The sequence below is a fragment of the Notolabrus celidotus genome, unplaced genomic scaffold (genome assembly GCF_009762535.1).
Source record: "Notolabrus celidotus isolate fNotCel1 unplaced genomic scaffold, fNotCel1.pri scaffold_162_arrow_ctg1, whole genome shotgun sequence".
NCBI classification, from domain to species: Eukaryota; Metazoa; Chordata; class Actinopteri; order Labriformes; family Labridae; genus Notolabrus; species Notolabrus celidotus.
In genome coordinates, this window is record NW_023260031.1 from 17,162 (window position 1) to 42,500 (window position 25,339).

Sequence of the window (25,339 nt, forward strand, 5' to 3'; positions counted from 1 at the left end):
TAAATTGATTTTTAAAGATTATTGAATTATTTTTGTTTTAATAATAACATTATTTACTAACAAATTCATTTAAAAATGATATTTATGTTTTGGGTTATTTTTGGACTCAAAGTTTAAATCTGTCAGGATCAATCATTTTAAAGACCTCAAGCATCCCTGACCTTGGGCGGGCTCTCAGTGAGTTTGGCGCTGCGTCGGTCCCATCCTGCCCCGTCCAGAAAGAGGCCGTAGATGTAGACTCCGCCCACATCCTCTGGGGGTGGAGCTGACACATCCTCCCTCATCATCTTGGTGACATCGTTACTCAGAGTTACGGTATCCAAAGCCCAGCCTCTGGACACGTTGGAGCGCGTCGTCTCCTGGCGCATGGCGGTCAGAAAACCCTGCGAGGAGAAGAAAACGTTAACCTCTGATTGGACGAGGTCGAAGCGGAAGGTTCCCGGCTTTGGTTCCGACCTGCGGGTTAAAGAAGCCGGTGATCCAGAACTGGTTTGGCCGGCCGGTGCTGATCCAGGTGCTGAGCTGCTGGTTCCTCTCCAGCAGCTCGCTGAACCAGAATCCCAACGTGGCCGACGGCCAGCTGAGCCGCAGCCACAGGCGAGGGATGCGAGCGTCGAACATGCAGTCGAGGGCGTCACGCAGGTCCTCTGACATGATGATGGTGCCTGATGACAGAGAGGACACTTCTTCTTCTGGTCGTTGTTTTAATGGATACAGTCAGAGCGTGTGTGTGTGTGTGTGTGTGTGAGAGTGTGTGTGTGTGTGAGTGTGTGTGTGTGTGTGTGTGTTTGTGTGTGTGACTGACCGTCGATGGCCAGTCTGAGGTCGGTGAGCGTGCTCCGTACGCTGCTGATGACTCGCTGCATGCGGTCCACCTCCTGTCGCAGGAAGATGTTCATTGGCTGGAGAGGACCCATCTTCTGCAGCTGACCTTTGACCTGCAGCACACACACACACACACACACACACACACACACATATGACACACTCAGCTGTACAGGTGAACACCAGCTGCTCTGCCTCAGTCGGGTGTTTTGATTGTGTGAGTTTGATGTTTGCACCAACACATCACCTCATGCGGCACGTAGTCAGGTGGAAGCTTCTCCAACATCTCACTGGCCAATCTCTGCACGCTCGCCTCTCTGGTCTCCCCGGCCCCGCCCCCGCTGTCCTTCGGTTGGATGCTGATGATGGTGCTGAGCGTCTCATTGGCCAGGTTGGTCTGGTAGGTGATGTCAGCGTTGGGGTGGAGCCCAAAAACCTGCAAACAAGAACCCACAGGTTTGTTATCGTCCTCACGAGGCCGTGTCGTGTTTGTGAGCGCGCTCAGACCTCGGGGGAGTCGACCAGCGGCAGCGCCTCGATGTGTTGAAGGACGTCCTGCACCGTCTTGGCCTTGCTGGGGATGCTGTAGCCGTTATAGAAGCAGAACCTGTCGCTGAAGGTGTTCTCGCTGAACCACACACGGGTGAAGGTGTTGAGGAGATGTTTGTCCAAGTCGTCCGTCACCCGGCCGCCGTACTGGACCTCACCTGAGGACGAGGGAAGAAAACGATGAAAGATAAGAAGGCAGGGGGGACCAGCAGCTCCCATATCCTGCAGGGTCAAACTGCTATCCTGGATCTGAGTCTTTGAAGGTCTTGTGAGGAGTTTCAAAGGAAACAAGATCATCAACAATCTTCATCACTTTCATCAGCTTTTATCGTGGACGTTATTGTAAACCTTTAACTTCCATCAGGTTTGGTTTAATTTTGCACATCTGAGAGGATTTTTGAGATGTGTAATAACTTCTTGCCCATAGGTGGCCTCAGTGAGCCACTGACTGACCTGTGCTGCAGGAATGAAAGCGTACTTAGACCCACGTTTCTCTCCGTGCAGAGTCAAGACAGACGCAGCTTTCAGGGAAACAAACCCAGCATGTAGCGCAGGCAGCTCCAGTTGACCCCTCTCTTGGAGTCCAGCTCATCCAGGTGGTTCTGCACAAACTGCATGCTGGAGGTGAAGTCTGCCTGGTTGAACTCGTAGGGGATGTTCCAGCCGAGGGGGCCGAACTTACGACGCTCCTGATGTGAGAGGAGAGGAGGAGAGGAGGTGAGGAATCATGATGCAGAGACATTCTCTTCGGGTGATGCATGCACTCGTTTTGTTTTCACCTGCACGGTGGTGTGGAGGAAGGCCACAGCGAACAGCAGAGGCTTCCACTGAGGCAGGTTACTGATCTCTAACTGATCCTGAGTGACGCCATTAAAGGTCCTCTTTAGGCCAGCCTTCATCCCTGACAGAGACAGATAGATGGAGGAGGAAAGGATGAGTGTTTAGAGGGACCATGAGACAGAACATACAGACAGCCAGTCAACAGTTCATCCAATGAGGAGCAGGAGGAGGACTGGGAGGCTTAAAACAGAGACAGAGAAGGAACCAGACTGAAGAGAGGAGTGTTTACCCAGAGGAGGCTCATTGGTGAACTTGATGGAGGACTGAAGGAAGGTGATCGGGAATCTGCAGCCAAACACAGAGTGACAGTGAAGAAGTTAAAGCAGACGAACCTTCAAAACAAGCCGCATGTATCAGTTCTACACAGGCTGTACTTACAGTTTGTGTTTTTGAAAGTAAAGAAGTGAAACCTAGAAAATCAAACCAAGCAAAGGTTCATCATGTAAAGGCTCCAACACCACAAACACGGCCCAGAGGTTCAGTTCAGGGACTGAATGAGCTGAGGGGACACCTAGCAGCTCCCACCTGTCACTCAAATAGGCCACGCCCCTGACTCTACCTCCCTTTAACCCTTCACCTGCTGTAAACAGGTGAGCTGTTTATAAATTCAGCTGTAGAGAGAAATGAGCTACAGAGACCCAATCTGTTTTTAACATGGGGCTCTATGGGGACTGACTCACTGCAGGAGACACACTGTAGAGCAGGGGTTCTCAAAATTTTTGGAGCCAGGGACCCCTTACAGGTGAGAAACTTGTCCAAGGACCCCCTCATAATTGTAACACAGATTAAGCACATTAGTGATGTGTCATGATCAGAAGCTGCGGCTCTGAGAGTCGATGCTTTATAGTGGATCAGAAGAGCCGGCTCACATCCAGAGAGAGACGGCTCCCAGTTAGTTCCTTTCCCTGCTTGGCTCTCTCAGTGCTCAGCCCCAGCTCTGCTCACAGCAGAACTTTGTTTTGATTGGTCAGCATGGCGGCCGTGCGGCCAATCACATGTGAGGATATAGGATCCAGGTGATGGAGGGGAGGCTGTGTATTGTGGCTTCATCTGTTCCTTCTGAGAGGGTTAGGGTTAGGGTTCTTCTCAAAGACCGGGCAAATACTCACTGAGAGGAGAAACCGGATCAGACCATCCAAGCTGAGGACATTAATACTGCTTGCTTGAGTTGGTTCTGGTTCGGTTCTGGTTCAGTTCTGGTTCAGTTCTGCTTCAGTTCTGGTTCAGTTCAGGTTCGGTTCTGGTTCTGGTTCGGTTCTGGTCCGGTTCTGGTTCGGTTCTGGTCGGTTCTGGTCCGGTTCTGGTTCGGTTCTGGTCCGGTTCTGGTTCGGTTCTGGTTCGGTTCTGGTTTGGTTCTGGTTCTGGTTCGGTTCTGGTTCGGTTCTGGTTGAGTTTGATTCTGGTTGAGTTTGGTTCTGGTTCTGTTTGCTTAAGTTTAGTTCTGGCTCTAACCCTAACCCTAACCCTAACCCTAACCCTAATCCTAACCCTAACCCTAACCCTAACCCTAACCCTAACCCTAATCCTAACCCTAACCCTAACCCTAACCCTAACCCTAACCCTAATCCTAACCCTAACCCTAACCCTAACCCTAATCCTAACCCTAACCCTAACCCTAACCCTAACCCTAATCCTAACCCTAACCCTAACCCTAATCCTAACCCTAACCCTAATCCTAACCCTAATCCTAACCCTAACCCTAACCCTAACCCTAACCCTAACCCTAATCCTAACCCTAACCCTAATCCTAACCCTAACCCTAACCCTAACCCTAATCCTAACCCTAACCCTAACCCTAACCCTAATCCTAACCCTAACCCTAATCCTAACCCTAACCCTAACCCTAACCCTAATCCTAATCCTAACCCTAACCCTAACCCTAACCCTAACCCTAACCCTAATCCTAACCCTAACCCTAATCCTAATCCTAACCCTAACCCTAACCCTAACCCTAACCCTAATCCTAACCCTAACCCTAATCCTAACCCTAACCCTAACCCTAACCCTAACCCTAACCCTAATCCTAACCCTAACCCTAACCCTAACCCTAACCCTAACCCTAATCCTAATCCTAACCCTAACCCTAACCCTAATCCTAACCCTAACCCTAACCCTAACCCTAACCCTAATCCTAATCCTAATCCTAACCCTAATCCTAATCCTAATTGATCTTAAACGCTTTCAGAAAATTAACAGTATCAAGACTCACATATCCCTTCAGCCACCAAATGGTATCATAACAATGCTGTTTGTTATGACTCAGCACAATTTTATCATTTATTAGAAATGTATTCAAATTATTTCACAGACCCCCATGCTATGGTTTGCGGACCCCCAGGGGTCCCAGGACCCCACTTTGAGAACAACTGCTCCAGTGGACTCTGGAGGAACTGCAGGAGAAACACTCTAGTGGACTCTGGAGGAACTGCAGGAGAAACACTCTAGTGGACACTGGAGGAACTGCAGGAGACACACTAGTGGACACTGGAGGAACTGCAGGATTGTTTCTTTCCTGCAGCGCCACCATCAGGTCAAACCTTGTATTTAAGGATCACGTATGTTGAGACTCTTGGATTGGTTCATTCCTGGGATGTTACCTGGGATGCACGTCGGTCGTCAGCCACACCCTGAAACCTTTGTGCACGTTCTCCGGTGTCGCCGTGGTGACCGTCTCCAGCAGCTCGTCCAGGAAGTCCAGTCCCAGATGGCAGTTCTGGAGGAGGAGCCAGCCGCCGTCCGTCATGCTGTTGGCCAACAGCCTGCGAGCATGGACCTCTTGGCCCTGCCCCATGGAGATGGGACGACATGGCGCCCCCTGCAGGTGGAGAACAGGGTTTCACTGATGTTTACAGAGCGGTTCCATCATCTCACTCCTCCATCACGTTTCTGTTCAAAGACACAATCCCTCCATCCTTGTTCATAGACCGACTCCCTCACCTTGGTCTTGGCGAGTCTCTCGATGTTTTCCGTCGGGTCGGATCCCATCGACAGCAGACACACCATGGGAGTCCTGCTGTCACTCTCGGCCAACATGGCGTCCAGGTCCAGAACCAGACCTTCAGCGTACTGCGGACCCAGGGACTCTGAGATGTAGTGACGCGCCTGGTGGACACACAGAGACACTCACTACTCAGTCAACTCTACAACCTGCTTCTCCTCTGCATCACTGATGTGTGGGGGTCACACCTGAGCAGTGGTCCGGTCAGGACACCAGCTCCGGATGAGCAGGAGCTTCCGGAAGGTGTCGAGCTTCTCCTGGTACCCATCAGGCAGCGGGGCGTCCTCTGGCGCCGGATGGTCAAACCAGGTCCTCCAGGCGCGCTCGCTCTGACTCACCTGGACACAGAGAAACTCCTGTGAGTCTTTGTGCTCCACCTGTACCTGTACCTGCACGGTCTGCGGCAGATGTGGAGTGTACCTGGGTCAGGATCTGGTTGAACGGCGGGAGGCTGGACAGCTGCACCAGGTTGAGCCAGGTCTGATCCAGGATCCAGCGCCTTGGTTTGGACTCGACAGAGTTCAGGTCTAGTGAGGCTCCACCTACATAAAAACATGTTTCCTGTTTTAATACTTTGAATAATAATAATTAATTAATTAATTAATTAATTAATTAATTAATTAATTAATTAAATAATGAAATAATAATGAAATAAAAATGTAAAAAATAGAAAAACTAAATAATACAAATAAATATAAAAATCGATGAATGGATAAATATTTTTAAAAAATGAATATCCAATAAATTAAACAAATAGATAAATGAATTAATGTATAAATAAATACATAAATACATACATAAACAAATAAGGACAAAATAAATTTAAATAGATTAAGATAAATAAATAGAACAAATTAAATAACTAAATGAATAGAATAAATAAATAAATAAATAAATAGAAAAAAAAGTAGAAAAACTAAATTAATAGAATAAAAATAGATAAATAAATAAATAAATACATAAAACATAAATAAGTAGGATAACTAAATGAATAGAATAAATTAATAAATCATGAATAAATAAATAAATAGAAAAAATAGAATAACTACATGAATAGAATAAAAATGGATAAAAAATAAATAAAGAGAAAAAATTTGAATAAATAAAAGATGAATTAGTAATTTATAGAGAAAGACAAGGAGCAGTAGGGGGATGACTTTGTGACCTTTGACGAAGGTGAGCACCTCGGGGTGCGAGATGTTCCCGGCCTGCAGGTCGATCTTCAGAGCCAGCAGCAGAGTGAACAGCAGCTTGTGTTCCTCGTACAGACTCCTGGCCGTGTAACAGAACACCTGAGAGAGACACAAACAGGTGCTGAGGCAGGTAGATGGTTAAGCCCACGTGTCTGTTCTTCAGTGAGTCTGGTTGAGTGAGCTCCAGTGAGCACCAGACCGGTCATTGTGCAAAGTGTCATGACCTCTTGTTGGTCTTGTCGGTGTATTCAGCTGATACCTGGTACGTGAGGAAGTTGATGATGTTGCCGATGCGTTTGGAGGTGACCTGAGACTTAGCCGAGCGTTGCATGGACGAGTCGAAGAGCCCCAGGAACTGCCGCAGAGACGTCTGGTACATGATGTTCACCAGAGACATCTCCACGATCAGGAAGTAGAGGATGCTCCCCCTGGTGGCCACCGGACGGTACTCCTCCCGAGCATGGTTGATCTTTATCTCCGTCTCTGCGGCAATCGACAGTTTCTCACTCACCTGGAAGACAAGAGGGGAGTGTCCACCTGTAGAGGAGCTGCATGGATGACCGGGATGAGAGTAAACACAGAGAGAGCTGATACCTCCTGGGCGGTGGTCTTGGTGACCCTCAGGACCTGGATCAGAGACTCGTCCTCCACCAGAGAGCCCTGTGTGCTGGTCAGCCTGAACAGCAGACTGTCCTCCAGCTCCTGCATCTTCCTCTTGTTGGAGGTCACCTCCTCGAGGAGCTGCACCCGCTCCGCCTCCAGCTCCTGGAGGGACCGACGGAGTGCAGGAGGTCAGAAAGAGACGCAACATCGTGTCCAAACAGGGTCGCTTAGGGTGCCAAAAACCAGGACGGCAAAGGTCAAAGTGCAAAAGTATTTACCCTACTAGCTGCATGATAAACTAGCTAACTGTAGCTAGCAGGTGAGCTGACCTGTTTCTCCAGCAGGATGACCCGGCCCAGCAGCTGGTCCTCCAGGCCGCGCTGAGTCACGGTGAAGTCCACCACGGCCGTCCTGGCGCTGACCTCGGGGCTGTACGCAGGGTTGGCCAGTTTGGTGGTGATGTAGAGGGTGAAGCCCTTCATCACATCCACCTCCTTATCTCCCACCTTCACCTGCAGGAGGAGGAGGAGGAGGAAGAGGAGGAGGAGGAGGAGGACAAGGAGGAGGAGGAGGAGGAGGAGGAGGAGGACAAGGAGGAGGAGGAGGAGGAGGAGGAAGAGGAGGAGGAGGAGGAAGAGGAGGAGGAGAAGGAGGAGGAAGAGGAAGAGGAGGGGGAGGAGGAAGATGAAGAGGAGGAGAAGGAGGAAGAGGAGGAGGAGAAGGAGGAGGAGGAAGAGGAGGAGAAGGAAGAGGAAGAGGAGGACGAGGAGGAGAAGGAGGACGAGGAGGAAGAGGAGGAGAAGGAAGAGGAAGAGGAGGACGAGGAGGAGAAGGAGGAGGAGGAGGAAGAGGAGGAGGAGGAAGAGGAGGAGGAGGAGGAGGAAGAGGAGGAAGAGGAGGAGGAGGAGGAAGAGGAGGAGGAGGAAGAGGAGGAGGAGGAGGAGGAGAAGGAGGAGGAGGAGGAAGAGGAGGAGGAGGAGGACAAGGAGGAGGAGGAGGAAGAGGAGGAGGAGGAAGAGGAGGAGGAGGAGGAGATGAAGAGGAGGAGGAGGAAGAGGAGGAAGAGGACGAGGAGGAGAAGGAGGAGGATGAGGAGGATGAGGAGGAAGAGGAAGAGGAGGAGGAGAAGGAGGAGGACTGCACGTTATCCTGTATCGTTTCAGTCGATGTTACGAAGTCGCTGATGTCTTACTTTATAAGTCGATCCAGACTTGATGTAGTTCTTGTCCAGGATGTTGTCCAGGACAGGGTCCAGCTCCTCCCCCACATCTTCCAGCAGCAGGGGGCGCCCCAGAGACAGACCGTCCTCCAGGTGTGAGCGGAAATATTTATGGTTCAGAGACGTCACCTGAAAGGTGGGAGGAGTCAGTACCTGATGGGCGTTATCTCCTACATTGATTTAAGGCGACCTTCAGGAGGCGGGGTCTTCACCTGGAGTTGCTGATCTCGCTCTCTGTTCTGGATCCAGGTCTTGCCCTGACCCTGGGGGTCTATCAGCAGCGGGTAGCGGGCCGCCTTCGTCACCACGATGCCGTTCTGGATGGAGAGGTCGTCGCTGGGTAGACCCTGCAGGTTCCACTCGCTCACCGTGGCGTTGTCCACCAGCAGGCCGATCACGTTCAGGTCCTGCAGCAGAACAGGAAGTTCAGTGGGACCTCTTCCTCCTCCAGACGGTTCTGGTCTTAAAAAGGTTCACAGATAACGTAACCCTCAAGTGAAGCACAGAGAAGAGAAGACTCTCCCTCAGAACGAAGACGACGTGCTTTTAAGCAGAGTTAGTTTAAGCTCCGCCCACAGAACGTCAGCTGCTCCTAACACCACCCCCTATCAGCTGACATCTACACATCCAATCAGCAAACAGTAAAATGTGGGCTCTCTTCAAACCGCCTCCCCTCCTCCACCCCAGTTTCTGATTTTACCAGTGTCGCATGCATCCTCACTGATGCTCGCTCTGCTCTGTACCCCGAGGGTCTTTGCTGATGCTCTCCCTGCCTTGGCTTTTCATGTATGCATATAACAAAAAGGGGGGAGGTGTGCTCTCCCCACCTCAGGCTTTGGCATTCCACTTACATGGGTGGAAGGGGGTGGAAGGGCAGGGAGCTCCCAGAACAGAGTCATACCACCAAATATAACTCATTGCACTTGGTCCTGACTGAGGTGAGCAGAGCGTGAAAAGCTGCGCTCTGCCTCTCTGAAAAGAAAGCTGTGGTTTTGGTGTCTCACAGGACTGAAGGGGATCCTCTTCTCCTCCATCTCTCTCTTCCACAGCTCCAGCAGCAGGCTCCTGTACTCCTGGTTAAAGGGTCCGGCGTAGGAGAGGAAACCCGCGGACAGCAGGACGTCCCCCACCAGGTGTGAAATCTGGGTCTGAAAGCCGGCGCTGCTGTCGGTCCAACGAACCTGAAGACACGAGACCAGGACAGAGAGAGGGAGGGTTGATGGATGTATGGATGAGCGTTGAATGGATGGATGATGGAGGGGTGAGAGACTGACCTTCTCTCCTCCCAGCCCGTCGATCAGAGCCTTGGCGTTGGCCATCTTGCGGCGGCAGGCCTGTGCGTCGTCCTCGAGGTCCTGCTTCTCCTTCATGGCGGCGTCATAGAGCGCCTGAGGATCAGGAATCATCTTTACAAACCTGAACTCATTTCACATCTGAGTCCAGACGCAGGAGCAGGGACCAGAAGGAGTCTTTACCTGCACGGCGTCCAGCTCCTGCTGCTTGGCGTCCAGCTGCTCCTGAGCTTGAGCCAGTTCGGTCTGAGCGACCACGAGCCGGACCTCCTGCAGGGCCAGGTTAGCCTTCAGACAGACACAGAGACACGTCATCACTACAAACTCATCTCAGTGTCATCGCCTCGCTGTGAACGTCTCCACTCCTCCCTGTCGGTACCTTCAGCGGCAGCACCTCCTTGTTGATGGAGAAGAAGTCGGCCATGGCCTGAGTCCAGGAGCAGAGTCCCGCCACGTTGCCGCAGATCCTCTTGGCGGACTCAAGGTTGTAGTCGTCCATTTGCAGGTACGGAGACATCAGCTCCACCACCTCCTCTGTGATGGAGTCCTGCAGCAATCATCTGCTTTGGTTACGGCTGAAGAATAAGTTTCAATAACGACACTGAAGTCTAAAAAGTGTGAGTCTTTGAACCTTGCTGAAGTTGAGCAGCATGCTGAGGAAGCCGGAGTTCTGCATCAGCTTCATCGCCTCCGCCCAGGACGGTCGAGGACAAGGCCGTTCAGGGTCAGCGGTCACGGGATCGATCTGAGGAAACAAGTCTGTCAGGAGAGCGCCGCACAGACATCTTAATTTAAAGATGAGTGAAACCAGAGGAGACGGAGAGACCTTCCTCTGGAACAGCAGCAGCACGGCGTCCATGATCCTCATGATGAGGTGAGGAGGCTTCTGCAGCTTCCTCACGGTGGCGATGTCCGCCGGTTTGATCGTCTGAGGAGACACAAGATGAAAATCAAAGATCCGGCACAGACAGGCAGGGTCAGTGTGTCTCTGAGAGGGATTCAGAGACAGGATGGACAGGAACGCTGCTTGTGTTTCAGCGCCCTCTGCTGGCAGGCAAAGAGTCCTGCAGCTGCACCGCACTGACACATCCTCTGAGAAGATGTGTGCGTGTGTGCGTGTGTGTGTGTGTGTGTGTGTGTGTGTGTGTGTGTGTGTGTGTGACCTGCAGTGCGGCCTCAGCAGCCTCCAGTGCAGGTTTTGCAGCCTCCAGTTTGGTCTCTGCTGCCGATTTATCCGCTTCAATCTCGTCGACAATGAGCTGAGCTTTATCCTTCACCTTCTGCACCTGCTGCTTCACCTGGATACACACACACACACACACACACACACACACACACACACACACACACACACACACACACACACACACACACAGATAATTTAAATTGAGTTTCTGGCCTCAGCTCGTCTCTGTGAGTCCTGCCTTCAGATTAACGCTCCCACGTGACCTTTGACCCCGTGTTTAATTGATGGTGTCTCTGTGTCGTGTTGAACCTTCTCAGCAGCCTGAGCTTTGGCCGTGACCTCCTGCAGGACTCCCTCCGCCCTCTGGGAGGCGACGGCGAGCTCCTGCTCCTTCACCAGCAGCTCCTCAGAGAGCTGAGACACCGACTGCTCCGCCTCCATCAGCTTACACAGACCTGCAGACGACACACAGGACATGCACGACTGCTCCTCCTCACGCCCACGGACCTGCAGTGCATCATGGGAACGTACCGCGGCCTTACCCGTCTGCATGCGCTCCGCCAGCGTGCCGACGTGGGCGATCTTCTGGGCGTAGATGATCTTGTAGCTGTCGATGAAGGACAGGTAGGACTTTGGCGTCACGAACGTTTGGCGACGGAACCGCTCGAAGTATTCGGCGCATTTCTCCGCCACCAGGTCCTACAAGGAAGGTCATGTGATGAGTCGTCTCAGCATGATGATGATGACACACCTGGTCACAGAGGGAGAACTACCTGAAAGGTTCCCATGGTGTCCACCACACTCTGCTTTACGTCCTCTGAGCAGCGGAGGTCCTGGTAATGAGACAGGAAATGATGCGATACGGCGACCAGGGCGTCTCGAGGCCAGCGCTGGAACCAGTCCACTGTGCAGCCCGAAATCAGGCCCGGGAACTGTGCAGGTCAAAGGTCAAAGAGTGACTGATTACAGTAAACCTGTTTGAATGTCCCAAAGACATCTGAAGACATCACAGATAAAGACTCCGTGAGTTTCTGAAGCTCCTCACCTTCAACGCCCGGGTACGAAACTTCTCCCCGACGGGCGAGAAGCAGAGGACCACGTGGAGGTTGCTTCGCACTCGGGACAGGAAGAAGTCGTACAGGTTCTCGGAGGTCGGAGGTCGGCGAGGGTGCTGTCGCTTCATGACGGGAATCAGATCCTGAGTGATGTCATCGAGCTCGTCACGGGCAAACAGGTTGGAAACTTCTCCGCTCGCCAGAACGTTGTTCATGTACTCTGCAGAGAGGAGAGGACGAGGTGGGACATATCTGAAGACGTGCACGACGGTCTATAAATGTTCTGATGTGACAGAGCGTGGAACGTCAGGGGGAACGTCAGAGGGAACGTCAAGGGGAACGTCAGAGGGAACGTCAGGGGGAATGTCAGGTGGAACGTCAGGGGGAACGTCAGAGGGGACGTCAGGGGGAACGTCAGAGCGTGGAACGTCAGGGGGAACGTCAGAGGGAACGTCAGGGGAATGTCAGGGGAATGTCAGGGGGAACGTCAGGGGGAACGTCAAGGGGAACGTCAGAGGGAACGTCAGGAGGAATGTCAGGTGGAACGTCAGGGGGAACGTCAGAGGGAACGTCAGGGGGAACGTCAGAGCGTGGAACGTCAGGGGGAACGTCAGAGGGAACGTCAGGGGAATGTCAGGGGAATGTCAGGGGGAACGTCAGGGGGAACGTCAAGGGGAACGTCAGGGGGAACGTCAAGGGGAACGTCAGGGGGAATGTCAGGTGGAACGTCAGGGGGAACGTCAGAGGGAACGTCAGGGGGAACGTCAGAACGTGGAAAGTCAGGGGGAACGTCAGGGGAATGTCAGGGGAATGTCAGGGGGAACGTCAGGGGGGAAGTCAGGGGAATGTCAGGTGGAACGTCAGGGGGAACGTCAGGGGAATGTCAGGGGGAACGTCAGGGGAATGTCAGGGGGAACGTCAGGTGAAACGTCGGGGAGCGTCAGGGGGAACGTCAGAGGGAACGTCAGGGGGAACGTCAGAGGGAACGTCAGGGGGAACGTCAGGGGAATGTCAGGGGGAACGTCAGGGGGAACGTCAGAGGGAACGTCAGAGGGAACGTCAGGGGAATGTCAGGGGGAACGTCAGGGGGAGCGTCAGGGGGAACGTCAGAGGGAACGTCAGGGGGAACGTCAGAGGGAACGTCAGGGGGAACGTCAGAGGGAACGTCAGGGGAATGTCAGGGGGAACGTCAGAGGGAACGTCAGGGGGAACGTCAGAGGGAACGTCAGAGGGAACGTCAGGGGAATGTCAGGGGGAACGTCAGGGGGAACGTCAGGGGGAACGTCAGAGGGAACGTCAGAGGGAACGTCAGGGGAATGTCAGGGGGAACGTCAGGGGGAGCGTCAGGGGGAACGTCAGAGGGAACGTCAGGGGGAACGTCAGAGGGAACGTCAGGGGGAACGTCAGAGGGAACGTCAGGGGAATGTCAGGGGGAACGTCAGAGGGAACGTCAGGGGAATGTCAGGGGGAACGTCAGGGGGAACGTCAGGGGAATGTCAGAGGAATGTCAGGGGGAACTTCAGGGGGAACGTCAGGTGGAATGTCAGGGGGAACGTCAGGGGGAACGTCAGGGGGAGCGTCAGGGGGAACGTCAGGGGGAACGTCAGGGGAACGTCAGAGGAATGTCAGGGGGAACTTCAGGGGGAACGTCAGGCGGAACGTCAGGGGGAACGTCAGGGGGAACGTCAGGGGGAGCGTCAGGGGGAACGTCAGAGGGAACGTCAGGGGGAACGTCAGGGGGAACGTCAGGAGGAACGTCAGGGGGAACGTCAGGGGGAACGTCAGGGGGAACGTCAGGGGGAACGTCAGGTGGAACATCAGAGGAAACTCAGCGTCAGGTACCGAGGAAAGCTTCGTCTTTAATGTCGTTGTCGGTGAAAAGGAACGTGACTCCTCGTCCCTGCTGACCGGCGATTCGATACAGAGCCTTCAGATCCTCCAACAGGTTACTGCTGCTGTAAGACCTGCAGGACACACACACACACACACACACACACACACACACACACACACACACACACACTTTGAAATTTGAACTACAATGAAGCTAAGGTTGTTCTGTGGTCACTCCCACAGTGGACCAAATGCTATTCTTCTCTCTATTCTTCTCTCTGTTCTTCTCTCTCTCTATTCATCTCTCTGTTCTTCTCTCTGTTCTTCTCTTGTTTGTTGATGAGCTGCTCTGTCGCTCAAAGACAGACCAGATCTTGAAGGATACCTTGATGTGATACCGACCTGGTCAGTGTGATCTGGAAGGTTTGGTATCCGGCGATGAACGATGCCAGCCTCGTCAGACTCTGCTTCCCCGACCCCCCGACCCCGACCAGCAAGGCGTTCCCCTGCGGCGTGCGCAGGATCCGAGAGATCCGCATCAGATGGGTCATTGCATCCTGTCCGAACAGACAGGCTTATAAAACCACAGAGATACATTGAGGAACACAAATTACTAAAAACTGGAAGTCACTGCATCCACAAAGTCAGATTAAAACTGAACCATGCAAGAGGAAACCATTTATAAACCTGATCCAGAAACACCAGAGACTTCTCTGGACCTGAGCCCGTTTGAGACGGACTGAGGGGACGTAGAAAACTGTCCTGTGGTGTGATGAATCAGAATCTGACCTTCTTTTTGGAAATCATGGACACTGTGATGATTCTTACCTTGAAGAAGACCAGGTCCATGGCCCCGCCCCTCATCGTCTCATTGTACTGCAGCTGGAAGACAGAGAGTCGCTCCGCCAGAGAGTCCAGCGATGGGATTGGCTCATAGACCTGCCAATCAAATCAGACAACATCAGAGACATCTAAGCTGTGCTGAAGTGAGGAAGTCTTCAGTGCTGTCATATGGATCTGCTTTAATGATGACATGATTATAACTCAATGAAAGAACCGAAATAAATCAAAATGTATAAAGCGTTATTGTTTCATTTAAAAGACCTATGGCGGCCCACATGCAGAGCCTTCAGGGTCCACTAGGGGGCCACAGCCCAGAGTTTGGGAAAGACATCATTGAGCTCTGTGTTGAGCACCTTTGGAGTTTCCAGTTCGGCTTCTTCGGGTTCGTCCCCCGTCGCCTCTGGAGCTTCACGCAGGAAGTCCACGAAGCAGCTGTCCCACTGAGCATGCTCAGTCACTGCTTTCCCATGATCCTCTGCTGTGATCTGAGGAAGAGAACAACCTTACAGAGTATCCATCGTTTCCCTTTACCCATGACATGTTGACACTGTAAAATATATACTGGAGGAAAATGTAAAGTGTCCTTAAAGGTAGAAGTCTTTATCCCTCCTTCATACAGAAACCATCATAAACACTTCATTCCCTAAACCTCACCTTCTCCACGATGCCGCTGAAGGTTTGTCGGTCGCTGCTGTCGATGAATCTGTCGGCGATCACTCTGCAGCATTCGTGATGGAAGAGAGCCGTGAGCAGCTCGGAGCTCTGACACACGTCGGACGTCACTGTGAGGATCCCCTGAAACACAACCCGACACACTGAGACTCACACGGATCACGTTCCTGCTGCGTCTGTCCTTCCTCTCTGATTTGTGAAGCATCACAACAGGAAGTCAGTCTGGTTTACTTTGCATTAAAAAGAGTAAAAGAAGAAAGAACCCCTGGTGAGCCTGCAGACCTGCTCCCTTTCAGAGGATGGGGAGTTCTGTACCTGCCAGATCCTGCTGAGGTCCCTCAGGTTGAAGATGTAGTGAAACTTTGCAGGAGACGGTAACATCTGAGGAACAAAGAGGAACGTTTGTGTGAGGGTTCACAGAGAGTCCGTCAGCTTCAGTTTCATTCAGGCTGAGTTTATCACCTTGGCCTTCACGGCCTGCCACACTCGTCTGGTGGTGGGTACGATGGCGGCGGCGTGCTGGCAGACGGCGTCGGGGAAGCCTCTCTCTGGGCAGAAGTAACCCTGAGCCACGGTGCTGAAGATCTTATCGATGGAGGAGTTGGAGGGCAGCGTGCAGTTAAAGATGGAGAACTGCCTCTTCAGGCGCTGGGGGATGTCATTCCGGCCGCCGCCTGGGTGGATCATGGCCGCCACCAGCTGTTAAAGGTTAGTACACCGTTTAGAGTGGAGCACAGATACGTCAGTGGCTACATCCACGTGGTACAAAGAGTCCGGCTCACCTGAACATCCACCACCGTGACGAACTCTCCTGGACGATCCAGACTGTAGAAACCTCCCTGCTCCATCAGCTGACGCACAATCTCATTGGTTATCTGAGGGGAGCAGGGAGCTGATTGGTTAGTGATAAGAAGGTCGGATCAACATTTCTTCAGTTTCCACGTTTCAAATTTAAACTTCAGAAAGACGACAGCTGACACAAAGAGACGAGAAGCAAACAGAGAAGAAGTCGACCAATCAGAGAGAGTCTGAGCAGACCTGGTCTCCCCATTCGTTGATGACGGGCATGTTGATGTCATCGATGAAAACAGTCATCCTGCGCCCTCCCGGCGGCCCGTAGGTGGCGCCCATTCGTTTGTCGATGTAGCTCTCGATGGTTCTCTGGAACATGCTGGGCAGCGTGGCCGACGAGAAGTTCAGCGTCTTGCTGAGGTGCAGCTCCGGGTCCAGCTTACTGGTGTAACCCTGCAGAGGGGGGGCAGGGACTCAGAAGAGCAATGCAAATTTACAAAGGAGGAAACACTCTTACAAAGATGGAGAGAAATTTACATTTTGGAAAACTTTTTTACATTTAAAGGTGACATATCATACAAACTGGACTTCTCCCTGAAATCTGTGTCCCTGTCTACAAACCCCCTGAACAGTCAAAGACTCCATTCTGCCCCTGTTCTGATTTCTCCACCTTTCTGTAAATGTGTGCTGAAACCAGCCGTTTCAGTTTTCAGTGTTTTTCATACGTCACAACGCCATCCGGTCTGTAACAGGAAGTCAGAGCTCGGAGCTTGTTCAGCCCATAGACTGTATAAAATACAACTCAACCCCTCCTCCGTTTTTCAGTCCCTGCACACATGTGTGCTAACAAGGAGCTTAGGAGGGAGGCATGCTAGTTGTAGGCTGTCTTAATAAACACAAAGGTCGGTTTGACTCCCCACGTCTGCAGATTTGAAGATCTAGTGGATGATTTTTAGTTTTCATGGATAAGTGCTAGCGCTAGTTAGCATAGCCACATAGCTACATGTTGGTAGCTGTGTACCAAGACACACGTCTACATGCTGACAAATAAAACAACAAGAAACACTAAATCTGTGACCAATGGTTCAGAAAGGTCCTGCTGCAGGCGCCTCTCAGTCAGGATCAGATTCTGGATCAGATTCAGAGGGTTGAAGTAACGCGGGTCAGCTAACATGTAAACATTAGATCAACGTGCTGGACAGCCGAGGAGGCCACACCCACTTCCTGAGGGGGCGTGGTCAGAGAGCTCATTCTCATTTAAAGGCACAGACACAGAAAACAGCCTGTTCTGAGCAGGGCTGAAGAAGAGGGGTTTACAGGCAGACCAGAATCTGATTTCAAAGTGTTTTTATGAGCATAAACTTTAAAGACATGTTTTGGGGACCTCTCAGACCAATATATGTTGATGACAAAGAGCAGAATATGTCACCTTTAAGAAAACAAATTTACAAATCAGGAACACTTTTAAAGAGACGGAACATTTTTACCAGAAACAAATTTACAAACGTCAGATTCTACCGGAGAAGGAACGAACCAAATACAGGAAGTGATCGAGTGAGCGGTTTGTTCAAACAGAAAGAAACAAACCGCTGTCAAGCCAGCCTCCACAAGATTCTGCGGTGTGCGTGTAGAACAGGTATTACGGTAAAAGTGCAAAACAACAGATTTTCTAATTTCAGAATAAAAGCAGTTTGAGAGAAGAGCAGAGAATGTGTAATGATCGCAGCTCAATTGAAAGTAATATTAAAACCAAACAGCCTGTATTTTTGTTTTGTTTTTGAAATGTTACGTCTACATGTTTAATTATGTTTCTATGTCTACTGTTAAATATAATGTTGGAACCTGCAGCTGGACTGAAAACAAATTCCAGCAGCTTGGCTGTGTGCTCATTAAAAGAATCAATCGATCAATCAATCAATCAATCAAAAGACTTAGACTTAGAAAAGTTACCACACTAGATTGTGACAATATAATATGGATTTCAAAATAAAAGACGTCTATATTATAAAAATGTCCTACAGCCGTACAGCAGCTGTTTCAAAACAGTATTTCCATTCAGACTGATAGGACAGCACCTCAAAATGTGTTCCTGCCAATCACAGCTATATCTGATTTGGAATTTCAAAATAAAACCACTGGAAATGTAGCATAATACAATGAGTTTGGATAAATTCAAAGTGAAATGGTTTCTAGTTCAGACTAATAGAGGACAACCTCATACTGTAATCCAGCCAATCATAGCTTGATCTGATGTGTCATTTCAAAATAAAAGCAACTTGAAATTACAAATAAATTTTTTGCACATTTTCATATTCCAGACGTCTTTTATTTTGAACATTTTAGATTTGAAATCTGGATGACTTCCTGTATTTGGTGCATTAGTTTCCCGGTAGAGTCTGACGTTTGTAAATGTGTTTGATTTGTCTCCAGCTTTGAGAAAGTGTTTCATCCTTTGTAAATTTAACGTGAGCGTTATCTCTCGGTCTCACTTTGATCATGACAGTTTTGGCGGTTCCCTGCTCCCCGATCAGCAGCACGGCCTTCCTCTGCTTCACGATGGTCTGCATCAGGAAGTCCGTCCTCACGTTGTCCACATTGGGAACCAGGATGGACGAGTAGTCTGGGACGTGGTCCTTGGGGTAGACGTAGTCCGGGACCTGCGTGTTGATGGTATGGATTATTATATATATATTATTTATGGTAAGGATCCTCGACCCCCCGAGTGCTCACAGCTTTAATCTGCAGGATTAAATAAATGCATCTACACACCTTGTTGGACCAGTGCTCCCACCGCCCCTGCTCGTCCACGGTGAACTCAAAGATGGTCTGGTCGTCCTGAGTGTGGGGCAGGTCCAAAGACGAGCCGGAGCTCTTCACACAGACACACAACAACACACTGGACTGGTTAGAGCCCCCTAGAGGACACGTCACTCACTAAATCCAACAGCTACAGAGCAAATTAATGAGCAAGCGCTCTGAAGAAAGACTTCTCACGCTGCTGCAGAAACACGGTTAATGTGGTTCAAAGAAATCCCCTTTAATCTAAAGTAGTCTAAGGAGATCCTGACCACCACTGCAGCTACAGATGTGAGAAAGAAGGTCTTAAAACATCTTCTGTGGACAAAGAATATCCTCCGCTAACTTGACACAAACCCCGGACAGATGTGGTGACGTCTCAGCCGCAGTTTGACTGAACGAAAACAAGGGCGCCCCCTTTAGGAGGCCCAGCAGACAATCCAAAGGATGCACGGCTACACACCTTCAGGAAAGCCTCCATCTTGGATCTATCTTCCAGCTCCAGCAGCGCTCCCAGAGACCACATCACGGCGAACACGAACAGACGACCCACGTCACCGTGGCAGCCCGGTTTCTCCTCTGCTGCAGGAAGCAAACCCTGAACGCACAAACACAAACGAGCTGTGAGCGCGGGAACATCCGGACTGAAGAGGAACGAAGGGGTCTGGTTTTTAGGGCTTTATCTTAAAGCTGTATGTGATCAGTTAGTCCTGGAACAGGTTTAATTTTAGTGTCGTACCTGCAGCAGGTCAATCGTCTGTCTGATGTACATACACTCCAGCACCGGCATCTTTGGAGACACCGCCGTGAAGACAAAGTCCACCAAGTCCTGTCGAGAGAAAGGCGATACATCAGACCTCTTGACCTTCTGCACACTTCAGATATAACGTGTTTTAAGAAGTCACTCATCCGTAGATTCATCTGTCACAGAAGAAGAAAGCTGGAATCAACAGTTGGAGTTCTCCGGTCCTCACCTGGTAGCAGCAGTTGAAGCAGAGTTTCAGGGTGTCCGCCTGAGGTTCAGGCAGCGTCTGTAACCAGGCCTGCAGGATGGGGCTCCAGCCGAGCACCGACGAGCTCATGAACACCATCCCGTTCCTGGACACCGTGGCCGGGGAGGCGTTGTCGATGTTGTGCGGCTCAAACACGACCTGGAGGAGGTTACATGGCTTAACTTCAGATCTCTGAACGGCTCAGTGAACCTCCTCAGGATCAAGCTGATGTTAGCCTGTGCTCTGAAACCTGAACCATGACTGACCCAGGACTTTAACCAGATCCATGTCGGGTCCGTCTGTGATCCGCCGTGGTCCGGCTCCGTGCTCTCCGGTCCGTCAACACCCACCGGCTGTGTTTTCAGAACGCAGCACGGAGCAGGACCGCCAGTTAGCTGGAGTCATGAACGCAACGGAGCGGATCCAGTGGAAGTTAATACATTGACTAGAATAGAAACCTATCAGATCCGCTGCTGTGACGGATCAGAGACGGACCGGACATTGATCTGGTGGAATTTGGCTGTGACGGGTTTCACCTTGCAGCAGGGAGACATGGGGATGCGGTCTCCGTTTGCTAGCGTCAGAGTTTTGTTGTCATCCAGGACTGAGTTCAGGTTCTCGATCCAGATGGCGTCAACCGGCCCATCCAGCACGATCCAGATAAATTCCCCCTGAAACAAACACACAGTGGATGCAACCTTGAATACTTTTATGGTGCACAACTCGGCATTGAACTATGAGGACGATGAGGAGTCCTTCAACAGGATCTGAAGAACATCAACCCTGAAAAGTAGACTGATCTGAAGCCGTCATCAGTGATGTCCATGTTTAATTCTTAGTCTGTTTTGAAGCACAGAAATAAACCCCCCCATGGTTTCCGACCTTCTTGGCTTTGAGCGTCTTCCTCCACAGAGTAGAAAAGATGCCGTCCGTCCAGTCGTTGGTGGTGACGTCCAGCGTGCCGAACATCTGCGAGGCCGTGATCGCTTTAGGGTTCATCCTCATCTCGCGGTGCGGGGAGCCGCACTCCGTCATGGCCTTCATCAGCGTGTGGATGCAGGTCGTCTTTCCGGCGCCGCTGGGACCCAGCGTCATCATACCTGCAGGGGCACAGGTAAGCTGGACTTATTTCTACACTGCTGCACATGTCTTAAGCTCACAGGTGAAAACTGTACCGTGTCGGACTCTCTGCGTCTCATAGAGCTGAACCAGTTTCAGGATCCAGGGAGGATGAGGGATCAGACCGGCCTGTTGAGCCTGACTGCAGATGGACGACTCCAGATCCGGGTACCCAGCTTTATCCAGAACTACAGAGGAGGGAGAGGAGGACTGGACTGAAAGAGTCTTAAATCATATTTATAAAAGGTCTCTTAATGATTACACAGACTGACAGACTCAATAAAGACCTCTGTGGGTAGACTCTGGTTGTCTGATGACCAAGAGAAAGAAACCTACCGATACCAGGGAAGAGATCGTTGATCAGACTCATGAACAGAGGCTCGTCCTCATCGACCTGCAGACACAGAGAATCACACTGAGCTGAAATGATCTCAGTAGAAACTTCACCAGCAGGGGAACAAAAGCAAGTCCTCCTCCTCAGCTGATTTGTTCCCTCAGTAAACACTAATGAGTTCATGGTCTCAATCTCTAGTTTCTTCTTCAACACAGCGTGATGTTTGTTTAGTGAATGATGGTCCATTTAGAGTCACACACTTTGATCAGATTCTATCACTTCGATACCATTCTATTGCTTTGTTCTCATTTTATTGCTTTGATCTCATTCTACTGCTTTGATCTCATTCTACTGCTTTGGTCTCATTCTATTGCTTTGATCTCACTTTATTACTTTGATATCATTCTATTGTTATGATCTCATTCTATTTCTTTGATCTCATTCTATTGCTTTGATCTCATTTTATTGCTTTGATCTCATTCTATTGCTTTGATCACATTATATTGCTTTGTTCTCATTTTATTGCTTCTATCTCATTCTATTGCTAAGATCTCATTCTATTGCTTTGATCTCATTCTATTAATATGATCTTATTCTATTGCTTTGATCTCATTCTACTGCTTTGATCTCATTTTATTACTTTGATCTCATTCTATTGCTATGATCTCATTCTATTGCTTTGATCTCATTCTATTGCTTTGAATTAATTCTATTGCTATGATCTCATTCTATTGCTTTGATCTCATTTTATTGCTTTGATCTCATTCTATTGCTTTGATCTCATTCTATTGCTTTGATCTCATTTTATTGCTTTGATCTCATTCTACTGCTTTGATCTCATTTTATTACTTTGATCTCATTCTATTGCTATGTTCTCATTCTATTGCTTTGATCTCATTTTATTGCTTTGATCTCATTCTATTGCTTTGATCTCATTTTATTGCTTTGATCTCATTCTACTGCTTTGATCTCATTTTATTGCTTTGATCTTATTCTGTTGCTTTGATCACATTCTGGTCTCATTTAGAGTCACTGAGAGCAGGCAGAGGGGCGGAGTCAGACAGGGGACCCTTGCGGATGACAAGATGCTACTACAGCCACCAGGATGTGTCCAAATATGGTCGCTACTGGCTCCACAAACCAAAATAAAAGCCAAATCAACAATAAACCAAACACTGTCCCCTCCCTGTGTTTGATCTGAGGTCTGTCTTAAGATCCAACAGGGACAAAGACGATGATAACACACCTTACAGGACAAAAAGCCGACACATTGTGCTGTCTCTTTAAGTATTAGAGGCATACAGACCAGTTTGGAGAGGTTCATGTCTCTCAGGACCCTCATCACCACCGTCTTCTCTGGTTCTGATGGGTTGGATCTCTTCACAGCTCCCAGCGTCCTCAAAACAGACAAGATGTTCCTCAGTCCGAAATCATAGTGGACCTGGTGTACAACAAAACCATGAGACATGAAGTCAAACACGTGAAACACCTGACCTTAAGTAGTAGCATCACGTGTCTCCAGACCTGTTTGGACAGCTGCTCTTCACACAGCTTGTAGAGGGTGTAGAACTTCCTGCTGAGCACCTGGTTGTCACGAAAACCAGCACTGGCCAGTTTGACCCTCATGATGATCGCCCGATCCGGCACCATCATGGCGACAGTTCTAAACTGAATCTTCAGGTTCTCGGGCAGCTCCTGGCGACCTGCGTAGCCCGGGTTCTGGAGGACGGAGAAGTGACTGTTAGCGTTCAGAGGATCATCGGACCAGGAACATCATCTTCCACACGTCAAGGACATGATGTCGGAGCTCACTCACCATGGTGAGGAAGATGCCAAACTCAGGGTCCATGTTGACCACGTCCCCGTCGGTGAAGACAAACTGTTTCTTCTTGTTCTTCTTACACTGCAGGACGATGTAGATCTGCTGGGCGGCGACCGACAGAACCGGCAGTTCAATGCGGTTAAACTCATCAAAGCAGCCCCAGGCTCCGGACTGCGCCAGACCTGCAGAGAACCACAACGACAAACTGATGACAATAGAGGTCTTTTTGGAAAGTACAGTGGCTGGAGGTCCGGGTAAGGGGTCTCTGTTCTGTACTAAATGTCTCTGCTTGGGTCTCCTCAATCTGTCCAGTGAGAAAGACAGCTGAGTGGTGTCATCATCACAGAATTGAGCCAACCGATAAGACTCTGCGGACCCGAGCTCAGAGTCCTTTTAAAGGGCGTGGCAGCCTTCATGCAGGGGCAGATCCATGGGGGTCCCCTTGAAACCTGATTGGTGCTCCTCCCAAAATCCTGAAACTCCTACTTATGGTTGACTATATCCCTTTATCGACTCGGTACCTATGTTAGAATCCACTATTTCTGCAACCAAAGACCAGCCGGGCGCAAATTATGCAAATGTATGTAAAACTCTCACGGCCAAAATTCCACCGGATCCGTGTCCAGGCCATCTCCGATCTGTGTGATAGGTTTCTATTCTAGTCAATGTGTTAACTTCCACTGGATCAGCTCCGTTGGAGGAGGAGGTCCTGCTCCGGACAGCGGCGGATCAGTGATGGACTGGACACGGATCTGGTGGAATGTGTTTCCTCTTGCTGAATCTGGGCATGGTAACAGCTAGTTCAAAACGCTGCAGCTCGAGTATTGACTAGAACTAGGAAGAGGGAGCACATCTCTCCAGTGTTAGCTTCTCTACACTGACTCCAAATAAAACCTAGACCAGAATTATAAATCCTTCTTTTAATCTACAAAGCTCTTAAAAATCAGACACCCTCGTATCTTAAAGACCTCATAGTGTCCTGTTACCCCTCTAGAACTCTACGCTCCCAACATGCAGGCCTGCTAGTTGCACCTAAAGTCTCTAAAAGTAGTATGGGAGGTAGAGCCTTCAGTTATCAGGCCCCTCTCCTTTGGAATCATCTACCAGTCAGGGTCCGGGAGGCAGACACCCTCTCCACTTTTAAGAGTAGGCTTCAAACTTTCCTTTTTGACAAAGCTTATAGTTAGAGCTGGATCAGGCTTGGACCAGCTTTTGTCATGCTGCTATAGGCCTAGACTGCCGGGGGAACTGGCACACTGACACACTGGGATCCTAGCTCACCCCCTTCCTCCCAACCCCCTTCATCACTTACTTTAACTCTGCCTGTCCCTTTAAAGTTACTAACCATAGACCTTTCTGGAGTCCCTGAGCTCCCTTGTCTCGTAGGTTCCTCTGAGCTGCCGTAGACGTCCTCCTGCTGCGGACGATCTGGACTCCAGCGGCAACAGCTTCTACGACTCGTCTCATCACTATCACCTCTCTCTCTCTTACTCCCCTCTATCTGTCTTTCCAGACCCAACCCAGTCTCAGCAGATGTGTGTCTAACATGAGTCTGGTCCTGCTGGAGGTTTCTGCCTGTTAAAGGAAGTTTGTCCTCTTCACTGTAACTAGCTAAATACTGCGATGTGCAATGCTCATGGTGGATTAAGGTGGGGTCAGACTGAGTCTGATCCTGTCTTGGTGTTGGGTCTCTGTTCATAATTTGACATAGAGTGGTCTAGACCTGCTCTGTTTGTAAAAGCCTCTTGAGATAACGTTTGTTGTGATTTGGCGCTGTACAAATAAAGATTGATTGATTGAACATCTGACCTAATGGGATTCCTTGGCTTGTGCAGCCAGCCTCTAGTGGACACTGAAGGAACTGCATCCGCTGCAGCAGAGGGTTCTGCTTGCAGCAGCCTGATGTCGTTCAGATTTGACCACTTATCTGTGTGTGCTACCCCTGCATGGGTTAGTGCCTTGGTTGGACCACCCCAGTCAAAGAAGTCTAGACACACCTCCGTCGTCTTCACCATTAATCACCAGTTATCACCAGCACTCACACACCTTTGTAGATACGTCCCAGTCCTCGGTAGTCCATCTGGTCCGAGCAGTTGAAAACCACCACATACTTCCCCAGGCAGCGACCCATGTCTTTAGTGGTCTCTGTTTTACCTGAAAACACAACCAGACGCACACAAACACGCTGAGCTGAAGCGGCGGTCATCAAAGACCAGATGAGACCGCTTCACTGAGATTACAGCCGAGATGATACCTGTTCCTGCTGGACCGGCCGGAGCTCCGCCCATACTCATGCCCAGAGCCTGTGACAGAGTGATGTAACACCTGGACAGACCATCACAGGAGGGTTAGCACATTCAGTTCAGGTCTTGCTGA

At 50.2% G+C, this 25,339-nt stretch overlaps 1 protein-coding gene across 1 annotated transcript in view; it reads right to left on the reverse strand.

Moving 5' to 3' along the window:
• dnah5l (dynein, axonemal, heavy chain 5 like) overlaps nt 1–25,339 on the reverse strand; it is a 47,762-nt gene that overhangs the window by 1,334 nt on the left and 21,089 nt on the right. The window contains exons 36-87 of the mRNA XM_034678523.1: nt 25,218–25,288; nt 25,010–25,117; nt 22,958–23,145; nt 22,666–22,860; nt 22,448–22,582; nt 21,144–21,201; nt 20,864–20,995; nt 20,571–20,788; nt 20,225–20,359; nt 19,671–19,847; nt 19,436–19,525; nt 19,160–19,294; nt 18,670–18,771; nt 18,390–18,557; nt 16,147–16,353; nt 15,891–15,983; nt 15,571–15,807; nt 15,424–15,489; nt 15,091–15,231; nt 14,790–14,921; nt 14,422–14,532; nt 13,996–14,150; nt 13,603–13,724; nt 11,751–11,980; nt 11,479–11,637; nt 11,248–11,404; nt 11,015–11,160; nt 10,683–10,817; nt 10,346–10,447; nt 10,151–10,264; nt 9,899–10,066; nt 9,703–9,807; nt 9,502–9,615; nt 9,232–9,408; nt 8,440–8,634; nt 8,201–8,356; nt 7,338–7,520; nt 7,000–7,170; nt 6,665–6,916; nt 6,378–6,504; nt 5,633–5,754; nt 5,401–5,550; nt 5,152–5,316; nt 4,812–5,029; nt 2,444–2,499; nt 2,154–2,275; nt 1,913–2,063; nt 1,333–1,532; nt 1,073–1,261; nt 806–938; nt 457–665; nt 162–383 (exon numbers count right to left, since the gene is read on the reverse strand). Coding sequence (XP_034534414.1) covers nt 162–383; nt 457–665; nt 806–938; nt 1,073–1,261; nt 1,333–1,532; nt 1,913–2,063; nt 2,154–2,275; nt 2,444–2,499; nt 4,812–5,029; nt 5,152–5,316; nt 5,401–5,550; nt 5,633–5,754; nt 6,378–6,504; nt 6,665–6,916; nt 7,000–7,170; nt 7,338–7,520; nt 8,201–8,356; nt 8,440–8,634; nt 9,232–9,408; nt 9,502–9,615; nt 9,703–9,807; nt 9,899–10,066; nt 10,151–10,264; nt 10,346–10,447; nt 10,683–10,817; nt 11,015–11,160; nt 11,248–11,404; nt 11,479–11,637; nt 11,751–11,980; nt 13,603–13,724; nt 13,996–14,150; nt 14,422–14,532; nt 14,790–14,921; nt 15,091–15,231; nt 15,424–15,489; nt 15,571–15,807; nt 15,891–15,983; nt 16,147–16,353; nt 18,390–18,557; nt 18,670–18,771; nt 19,160–19,294; nt 19,436–19,525; nt 19,671–19,847; nt 20,225–20,359; nt 20,571–20,788; nt 20,864–20,995; nt 21,144–21,201; nt 22,448–22,582; nt 22,666–22,860; nt 22,958–23,145; nt 25,010–25,117; nt 25,218–25,288 — 7,804 coding nt within the window. The remainder of the gene's footprint in view (nt 1–161; nt 384–456; nt 666–805; nt 939–1,072; nt 1,262–1,332; nt 1,533–1,912; nt 2,064–2,153; nt 2,276–2,443; nt 2,500–4,811; nt 5,030–5,151; nt 5,317–5,400; nt 5,551–5,632; nt 5,755–6,377; nt 6,505–6,664; nt 6,917–6,999; nt 7,171–7,337; nt 7,521–8,200; nt 8,357–8,439; nt 8,635–9,231; nt 9,409–9,501; nt 9,616–9,702; nt 9,808–9,898; nt 10,067–10,150; nt 10,265–10,345; nt 10,448–10,682; nt 10,818–11,014; nt 11,161–11,247; nt 11,405–11,478; nt 11,638–11,750; nt 11,981–13,602; nt 13,725–13,995; nt 14,151–14,421; nt 14,533–14,789; nt 14,922–15,090; nt 15,232–15,423; nt 15,490–15,570; nt 15,808–15,890; nt 15,984–16,146; nt 16,354–18,389; nt 18,558–18,669; nt 18,772–19,159; nt 19,295–19,435; nt 19,526–19,670; nt 19,848–20,224; nt 20,360–20,570; nt 20,789–20,863; nt 20,996–21,143; nt 21,202–22,447; nt 22,583–22,665; nt 22,861–22,957; nt 23,146–25,009; nt 25,118–25,217; nt 25,289–25,339) is intronic.